This window comes from Brachyistius frenatus, unplaced genomic scaffold (assembly GCF_029030835.1).
Source record: "Brachyistius frenatus isolate BFR_SWC_R1_liver_20210118 unplaced genomic scaffold, ASM2903083v1 Contig_41, whole genome shotgun sequence".
Classification (NCBI taxonomy): Eukaryota; Metazoa; Chordata; class Actinopteri; family Embiotocidae; genus Brachyistius; species Brachyistius frenatus.
The window spans coordinates 134,080-144,079 of NW_027210640.1; the positions used below are offsets into that span (position 1 = coordinate 134,080).

General features: G+C 44.9%; 1 protein-coding gene across 2 annotated transcripts; it reads right to left on the bottom strand.

The window, feature by feature from the left end:
- Window positions 1-2,713: 2,713 nt before the first annotated feature.
- pfn2b (profilin 2b) lies at window positions 2,714-10,000 on the bottom strand. 2 transcript variants are annotated; one of them, XM_069702238.1, is made up of 3 exons: window positions 9,630-10,000; window positions 6,428-6,623; window positions 2,714-3,185 (listed from the first exon to the last, which is right to left on the bottom strand). In XM_069702238.1, exons 1-3 carry the CDS (start codon window positions 9,756-9,758, stop codon window positions 3,088-3,090), a joined length of 423 nt encoding a protein of 140 aa, XP_069558339.1. In that variant the 5' UTR covers window positions 9,759-10,000; the 3' UTR covers window positions 2,714-3,087. The 2 variants fall into 2 exon arrangements, with proteins under 2 accessions (XP_069558339.1, XP_069558338.1); XM_069702237.1 differs by lacking the exon at window positions 2,714-3,185 and adding an exon at window positions 3,548-3,702 and having other exon boundaries at window positions 9,630-9,996.

Here is a 10,000-nt window from a genome sequence, read left to right on the forward strand (position 1 = left end):
GTCTGTGTATTTTTTTTTTTTTGGTTTCATCTCAAGTGTTTTCCTGCTCATGTATGTCTGTACTCGAATACCAATTCACCTCAATAAAACGAGTCGAGGAAACGTTTCACCGTCAAAAGTGATTCACTCCAACCGCTTCCACCCTCCTTTTAATTTCAGGTCTGTAAAATAAAAACAACAAAAAACATCCCGAATAGTCGAGTCCCATCATCTCGGTCCATCCGGTAAGCCGTTCCTGGAGCTTCGCGTCCCGTCGCACGGTCTTCAAATTCAGATTTTATTTTTTTCTGATCCAACTTGAGGTTAAACCGGCGGTTTAAAACTCCCATCTGCAGCCTATGTTTTGCGATAGTAAATCCGCCTCGATGCGTCCGGAGGCCACAAATAAACTAAAACCTTTCTAGAGCTATCCAAACTCCCGCCTGCTGATGATCATGATGCCGGTGAGCGGAAGCTCCGGGACGGCGACGAAAACCGACCCGGAATGGAAATGAGCCAAATCTGGTACAAAGCAGTTGTTTTTTTTTTCCTTCTTTTAGATTTATGCATTTTGTACATGGTCCCTGCTGTAAATAAAATCCATCACTAAACTCTTTAAAAAAAAAAAAAAAAAAAAGCAGGCTGTGGGAAAGCTGTGCGGATGAAGCTCCCGACCGGTCTACGTTACCAACAGTCTTGATTACCGAGGGGGCTGGAAAACCGTCCCGCGACTCCCGCCGGGAGAAATCCTCTTTAAATTTGAAGATTTAAACCCACAACATCGGGAGACCTTCTGATTTGCCTTTTACGGAGAGCCGGGGTTAGCCATTTTGTGCCATGTTCTTAATTTAGGTTTAATTAACGAGCAAGAGTGACATCGAGCTTCTCAACCAGCAGTTGGCAAAAAAAAAAAGAGATATATATATATATATATATATATAAAACATTATCAAAAACAATAGCACAGTAGACACTTATCTGGTTGGAATAAATTTATTTGATCTGTCTGTAAACAAGGTGATAAATCAATTTATGGCATTTCTTGGTTTTATGCATATGAAATCAGATGCATTAAAGAGACTGTATCCCAGATGTAAGAAAAAATAAAAGTGGTGAGGAAAAGAAATGAACAAATCAGCAAACGGGACTTGAAACAGATTTTTTTTTTTTTGTCGTTTTTTTTTAAAGTTTTTTTTTTTTTTTTTATATGGAGTACACATATCCCACAAAGCCTAAACAGTGGAGCAGAAGCAAAAAAAAAAAAAAAAAAATAAAAACCCAACAAGAGAAAGAGAAAAGTGCCAATGAAATGACTTCTTAGTGGACAGTGGGTAAAATCAGTTTTACAACAGCAACAGATCTCTCTACGTTATGGCACAGGATACACAGGTTCTGCAGTCAAGTTTCGACAAGAAAACCATGAGCGTCTTCATTCCAACTAATCCCATCTCCCATCGAGTGTCATTTCTACTTTTAAATGTTTGGTTCGTTTCGGTTGGACGTTACAGTAAGCAGTACTGAGCGTGGACAGACCGTGTGATACCCCAGAGCTCGGTTGACTAAAGAGTAAAAGGCAATTTATTCCACAGTTTTGTAGTTGTCAACACAGCATGGGTTTGTACAAATGCAGTCGTTTGTTCTTCTAAATAGTAAAGAAGGAAAAACAACAAACCAAAAAAAAAAAAAAAAAACCTGACGAGCATTCCCCCCCCCCCCCCTCTTCCTTCAGATACTCCCCCCACCCTTACCTCTCCTGTAGCTTTATATTTGTAACCATAGTATGACTGACTTGTTAGTGTTTCCTTTATCAGAAAAAGAAGTTAGCAGTCATTGTTCACATGACTTGGAGCAATTGTATAAACACCCGAGCTTCAACTTCACTTGGTCCTATTAAAAAAAAAAAAAAAAAAAAAAAAAATTCAAACTGGAACACACTCCAGGTGGGTATATGCTGGGATAGCTACTGTCCAAAAAAAAAATGGCAGCCTTTCAAAAAAAAAATAAAATAATATATATATATTACAGGAGCTGGCAAACAAAACAGTATTAAGTGCCTGAGCCATTGTTACTGTGGAATGTCCAGGGGTTGTTGTTGTCGTGTAGTCGGGGAGGTTGTGATGCCGGGAGGAGAGGCTACCAGAACCTGGACGACGGCAACGCTTGGGAAGCCAGGTCATGATAGCGGAGCCGATCCGATCCGATCCACACCGCCCCCCCCCCTCCCCCCACCTCCTTTACAAAGTGTATTCAGGACAGAGCGGTGAATCTGGAGGGTGAGTAGGGTGATGAAGGGTCTCCTGTGAGGTTTGTAGTGTCGCCTAATTAAGCAAACGGGATGGGGGAAACGGGGAGGAACTGAACAATTTGGCGTGTGTGTGGGTGGGTGGGGGGTGTAGTGGTGACAGTGGGAGGGAAACGACGGCAGGCCGAGAAACGCACACGGTCCCCCCTCCGGGACACGGAGGAAATAATAATAAAAAAATTAAAACAAAATTTAAAAAGAGGAAGACGTGACGAGCTCCGTTACAGCTGAAGGGCTCTACAGGCGTCGGCTGCTCGGGGTGGGGTGGGGGGGGGGGGGGGGGTGTCACGGTCAGGTTTGGGAGGGATTAAGTGACGGCCACCGTGACGAACAAAAGAAATAGAATATCGACTTCAAATTGACGCTACAGCTTTCATTGTCCGAGTGTTCTGCCAGAATCGTTTTTTGGGGATTTATTTTTTATGTTTTTCATTTTTCTTTTGCTGGTCTTCGTCAAGTACAGATTTGTCGTGACATCCTGTTAGCAACATGCTCATCTTTGCTCTGGATCAACTTCGAGTGCTTAAAAAGGGGGATGGGTGGGGGGGTTTAAGAGTACATAGCGCGAGTGTGTCGAGGGACGACGGGTTAGGGGAGTATGACAACGAAAAGAGGGATAACAAATGGAGGGGGAGGGGGGAGAAGGCAGAGAAAGAAAGAAAGAAAGAAAGAAAGAAAGAAAGAAAGAAAGAAAGAAAGAAAGAAAGAAAGAAAGAAAAAAAAATTGAACTACCAACTAGGACTTGTAGTGTGAAAAGCAACAGGGTGGTAAGGGTGCGCTGCTAGATAGCTGGGTACAGGCTGCTTTAGTATTGGGACTTCCTCAGGTATTCGGCCAAATGAAATGCTTTCTTGTTGAGCTGCCCTCCATGGACACCTTCCTTCCCCATGACTATAACCAATACTGGAGTACACAAAAGGAAAAAACAAACAAAAAATACAATAAATGAACAGGCATGATGACAGCAGGGCTGGAAAAGAACACACTTATTGCCACCTCTGCTAAATACGGGGGGGGCTACATTGTTGGGAGCAGAGTCTGAACCCTGTGCCGTGTTAGATACGCTCCTGGGATCCTGTTTAAATGGGGCTGTTTGGAGGGGAGGGGGGTGAGGGAAGGGGAAGGGAAACATGGGCTTGACAGTAACATCTTTTTTTTTTTTTGTATGTTTTTTTTTTTTTTCTTCCGAGTTTTATGTGTTTTTTTTTGGTTTTTTTTTTTTTTTTTTTTTTGGGGTGGGGGGGGGGGGGTCGGGGGTTCTCCCCCATCCTCCCCCCCCCCCCCACCTCAACTACACCACATAAGCTACGTCAAAACTAAAACTAAAACCCTGAATCCCTCAAGTATTTTGCCATCGAGTATGCCTTCTTATTCAATCCGCCTCCATGGACCCCTTCTTTGCCCATTACCAAGACCAAGACTGAAAGAAAAAGAGACAGAGAGAGAAGGGACATTTAGAGAAGGTGCGGCGATCACACAAAAAAAAAGGTGAGACGAGACGGAGCCGAAAGCAGCAGCAGCAGCAGCAGCAGGACGAGACGGGACGGCTACGCCAGGAGGACGACTGCACGGAGAGCGGAGCGGTGCCCGAGGGTTTAAACATTCACTTCCTTATCAGTGCTGCGGCTGGCGGTGAAACGAGACATGGCACGTTACAATTAGGAAGGCAAAAAGAGTAGAGTGCAACAGGAGAACGGATGTAAAGGATACATGCAAAGCTGCTTCGTCAAGTCTGCTCAACCACTCGCGGCGACCGAAAAAAAAACAACAACAAAAAACCGGAAGGAGCGGCACGGAGCTGCCGTTTGGGGGGGGGTGGGGGGTCGACGTCTCCGAAGCGCCGAACGCGACGTTTAGCGTCGCGGTCGCCGATAGGAGACGAGCTGCTCCAAGCTGAGCTAAAGCAACAACAACAACAAAAATCAATTAAAAAAAAAAAAAAGGCGCAGCTCGTCCACATACAGGTCTTTAAAGACGCCGTGTTTAAACAGCTAATTAAAAAAATAAAAAATTATTTAAATAATGCAACCCCCCCCATTACTCTAAAACCTTGCCATAAAGCGTTTAAATTTGGACGAAAGGCCATCAGACAAGCTGTACGAAAGTTTTATTCCTTTATCAAATGAGACACTTTGCGCCAGAAAATAGATTTAATGTCTTTAAGGAAAAAAAAAAAAAAAAAAAAGTTTTTTTGTTGTTGTTGTGTGGCTCAAAACCAGACTACTGATCTTGATCTTCGTGACACTTTTCTGAAAGCACCGGCGGCGACCAGAAACGTTACCACCTCATAATGTGCTTTTGGCCCAAAATACCACGTCGATATGCTTTAGTCGCAATTTACACCTCAAATGGGAGGTCAAGTCGGTTCGGTCTGGGTGACTGCCGGTGTGGAGCAACTAAGCGTACGTGCGCGGTTCATTTGTATTCCCGCTGCACGCTTAGCCGAGGAGCCGGGTCTTCGTTTAATCTGTCGACGTGCGCCGCGCCAGCAGAAAAAAATAAAATAAAGAAAATGAAGCTTCTGACTGACAACCAGCACTAACGCAGCGCACGTGCAAAGCAGCATGCTCGGGAGTACCTCTCCTCAATACATGTAAAAACCCTGAATACGTTGGTTACCGGGACAGAGTGGAAGCATGTGAGTCGCAGTTTGAAGGCGGGGGAGGGGGGGGGGGTGTTAACCGGGAAGGAGAAGAGATGCATGCAGTTCAGGAAGTTTAGAAGAGCCCGGCCCGAGAGTCGGGAGGCCCCCCCCGGTTGTGTTGAGACAGGAATCGGTTCGCCCAGATACGTTCTCACCTGTGCGCTTTAGTAGCTCGCTGGGCGGAGCGGGGGGAGGAGGAGGAGGAGGAGGAGGAGGAGGAGAGGACGGGGCATCGGGGCCCATACAGGCAACATTAAACTGGCACAACTCTCAGGCCCGTCCCACCGAGGGACAGAACTTCAATTTCTAATATGGTATCTGATCTGATGCCAAAGGAGATCTTCAAGATGGGTGTGCGGGGCTGGTAACCATTTTGCAGTCATATCATTGTCCGGCTTCTGGCCTTTTGGAAACACTATTTTGAACATTTATAGGCTGCCGTGACTTCAATTTTTTGGAAGACTTCAGCACTCGCGCATCAAATTTTAAGTACGTGGAATGCATATTACTTTCAATTTTAATACATCGTCTACACACACACACACACACACACACACTTTGTTTAAAAAGATGCTTTTCGGCAAGTGATCCAAGGGTGCTTGTGGCCTTTAAAACATTTCAACTATGCACAAAATCCAGTGCCAGCTTTGTTGGTGGGAGTTTAAGAGCCTGCAGCAAATGAAAGCCAACAGATACATCTTCAATTTAACTGACTAACAGTGATGCTGAAGTTTAAGACTGAGCTGCACCCTAATATAGATCGAACTTTCATCTACTATGATTACGCAATACCATTTACACAAGAGGATAATCCAATGCATGCGTGAATTTTAAAATCGTGAATCTTGTAATAAGCGGCAGTCGTGTGAAAATCTGAATAATTAGGAAAAGGGACATGTTAAAAATGAAAGATCAGAATTAACCGACGGTAAACTAAAGCCAAAAATCTCCCGGTACAACAGATTCATTGTGCTAAAAAGGGAGGGAGCCGACACGACTCGTACCTTTTACGCTAGAATTTGTTCATCAGCAGATGTTAAGTCTTCCTTGCATACAAAATATAAATATCACAGAAATTAAAACGGCAACTATGACTGACCCGTGCCAAAAGTTAAGGTAAAATCCCGTCTACCCTGGTCTCATAAACCTCTCGGTACGAGATGGCGCCAAAACAACTTGAATGTTTATTTCTGCCCTTATACCCGATATAAACTTGCTCACTATCATAATCGGCCGACACTGACATTTTATACCCGTCTGTCATTATATATATATATATATATTGAGGAAAGGTGCATTCAACATCCATCTCGCATGCACGCACAACACAAAAGTCACTAAAATAGCTCAACTAGAGGTACTATATACATTATATATATATATATATATACACACATACATACACACACATATATATATATATATATCTCAAAGCAGGCTACTGTGTCGCCACTAAAATATACACGCTGTCGAGAACAACCACAGTGAATGTTATGCTCACCTGTGCCTGCTTTGCCTACAGAAATGTTGTATGTTGGCTCTCCTCCTTGACTCTTTGTCCGGATGTCCATTGTCCAGTCGCCTTCAAGCAGGAGGCTGTCTCTGATTACGGAGCACTTCTTCTTGCCTAAGGTCAGTCCACTGGTGAAGAACGCCTCCCGACGGTCCACTCCTACCAACACGTTGATTTCATCGAGCTGGGAGGAAAGCACAAAAGCGACAAGTCAGTGACGTCTACTCATCTGTGTGGAATAGCAAAACATTCGGGTAGAGAGACTTTAAAAAACAAAAAGTTGCCAGCAGCCCACCAGTGTGGCTTCAAGATACATTACATGGTTATGCAGAGCAAAAGTTAAGACGCGAGGTTGTTGTTTTTTAACGCTCAAGACTTTTTAAATTGAGGACATGAGCCATGTGGGTTTAGCTGTGGATGGCTTCAAGGTGCAGATTTTCTTAGTTTACAGATTTTTTTTTTTTACTCATGACTGCAGTCTCTCTCTCCCTTTTTTTAAAAAAAAAAAAAAATCTCATTTCATAGTGTTTTAGGATTTTCCTTGATCTATACACCTCGGCAGAATTTCTATCTCAGAGTAAAAATCAATGTGGCACCAGTTTACGACACTTAGTCGTACAGCAGCTAGAGGAGACGTTCAAAAATGTAGGCAGCCATATAACCAACTCTGAGCTCCAATTAAAAACCTTAAGACAAAATGCCTTCTCCCGAACCAATTTGGTTTGACAAAACCAAAGCATGCAAAACACCTCCGAGCTTCATTCCTTTTATAAACGAAATCTACCTCGGAAGACGACCTCAACAGGATCTGCAGGTGGCCGGATGCCAAGTACAAGTATGCCGACTGTTAAGAAATATGGCTGCGAGAGCTCTGACAATACTACAAATGTGCTTTTCTCATTTGCTTAGTTTAAGTTGTCCCTTCAAGTTAAGGCGTACAATTTGAAACCTTAGAAATTAGTAAAGTCTTGCAAAGCCAAATCATAAAGACTGGGAATCTGACCCAACGTGGCAAACGTTAAATAATCGGTTGCTTTTGTTGTTGTTGTTTTTTAAACGTTCAGCTCATTACAGACGGCTGTGCTCGGGTACAGATAAAGACTACGGAGGCCTGGACAGATCAAAGTGCACACCGGACTCGTTTTAAGACGCAGCTGCCTCCATTATACCTCCGGTGGCAAGTCCTGAAATCTCAGAGGCCAACAACGCGGTGTTGAGAAATCTCATCCAATGTGTGAATACTGCTGATTAGTTCACCTCTATTGCTGCAGTGTACTCTTGAGCACGTACCACAAAAAAAAAAAAAATATATATATTTTTTTTTAAATGCACACTTTTAACGCCATCAATAAACAACGGTGTTTATCGAAACCGGTTTACTTGGACCCAATCTGCAGAACAAAAGGCGGCGCCCTCAACTCCAGAACTGCACAGTCATGGCAGGCAGGCAGGCGCGCGCGCGCGCACACACACACACACACACACACACACACACACACACACACACACAAACCCTTTAGGGCGAAAAACAGGAAACTCAAAAGGATTTCTGCTGGTTCGGATAACGTTAGCACGGCGGCTAGCAGCATGCCCAGGTCAGCTAATTAATTACACCGAGAGTCCTTTTTTTTTCTTCTTTTTTTCCTTCCCCTCCTCTTCCTCCATTTTTTTTTTTATCCCCACACACACACACACACACACGTGAAAAGTCGCCCTTCAGTTTCACGTCTCAACTTGAATGTCGTTCACCAAATCTAAAACAAACAAACAACAAACACCGGGTTTAAACCAAAAACCGGACCGGCTGCCGGTGAGCAGACTTCTTCCATGAAAAACAACGCTTTAAAATAAATAAATAAATGTCCATTTATTATTACACGGTCCGTCTTCAAAGAGAAAAGGACAACGTTACCCACCCTCAGCCCCGTGGACACTCCCAAAGTAACCCTCAGCTCACCGTGTCTCTCCCCGGTGCTTATTATCACGTCCTTAACGCTCATCAAACCCAACTTTGATTTATTTCCCCCCCCTCATTCACATCATGACTCACGCCGGGCCCCACTTTCACGCAAATATTTAAATTATTACCCGATAATTAATTTAACAGACAAAATGGAGGCTCGCGGAAAACGCCATAGGCGACTTATATTTAGCAAGTTAGATGTACATAAGCGCAGCAATCGATTAAGAGCCACGAAGCTTTTCTTTATATCTCGTCTTTTCTTTGTTTTTACGCGCACAATGTGCAACGCGGGGCCCCTCCGCCGCTACACGCGTTCACCGACGCCTTCGTTCAGCTTCCATGAACGAAAATGAATAAGAAACTGGGAGTGTGTCCGCCATCTTGGGGCGGCAGCGGCAGCGTGATTCACAGAAGCGGAGTAAAGGAGGAGGAAGAGGAGGAGGTGGAGGAGGGGGAGAAAAAGGACGATGGAGACCAGCGCGTACAAGCAGCGCTAACTCTGCGCTTTTAGCGTGAAGCTCGCAATGAATTTCCGATGGAGGTGGGGGGAGAGGAAGGGGAGGTGGGGGGGGGAGGGGGGTGACCGGCCCGATCCGAGCTAACCGCTAATCAACGTTAACATTCCTTCGGTCTAGACGCGCTTTGTTGATATATATAAAAAAAAAAAAAAAAAAAATTGAACCACCGCCGCGTTTAGAGTAAAGTCTGGAAGTCCGTCGCGCCTTATCCGACTTTTCTCACCTCAACTGTCCGGTTATCGCTGACAAAACGCGGCTCGATGCGCCCCCGCTAGCTGGCTTGCTAAGTTAGCCGCCCCCCCCACCCCCACCCCCACCCCTCCTTTAGCTCGAGTTCGCGGCACCGCTCGGCTCTTAGCTCGGGTGAACTCCGACTGTCGTGTCGGTCGATTCTTTAAAAAAAAAAAAAAAAAAAAAAGACAATCAATTGAAAGCAGAGTTTGCCGAGTGGGATCGATTTAAAAAAAAAGAAGAAGAAGAAGAAGAAAAGCGATAAATATCTTTGACGACGGGCTGAAAAGCAACAACGCACTCCGAGCCGGTCCATCTTGCGGTGCGCTGACCGGATACCATGTGTACCACACCGCTCGCTTATCCCCATTCAACAAGGCCCGACTCGTATGGAGGCAAACGCGGGCATGCAAAAAATAAATAAATATCTCCCTCCCTCCGGATAACCGCAGACGAAGGCAATGTGGAGATTACTAACCGTTATATTGACAAAGGTACCGTTGTTAACCGATGCCCAGACGTATTTGGCGTCCGCGTACCCAACAATGGCCGCGTCCTGGCAGCTGCCATCAGCCATCAGGTTGTCCACGTAGCTTTGCCAGGACATGTTTGTGTAATTAGTTTCTAAACTGGAAAAAAAGTACGCTGGGTCAAGTTGGGTCACAATCGTCTTGTCAAAACGACGAAGAAGCTGCGAGGAAGCTGTATTTATCGGTGGTTTAACGGGCCTCCAGCAAGCAAAACCCCCCCGGCTCCGTCACGTCCCAGCTTTCTTCTGGTCTCGGCAACAAAGAGAAGCCGCTGCGATCGGACAGGCGCTTGGGTGTAGTCTTCACTAAATCACTCCGC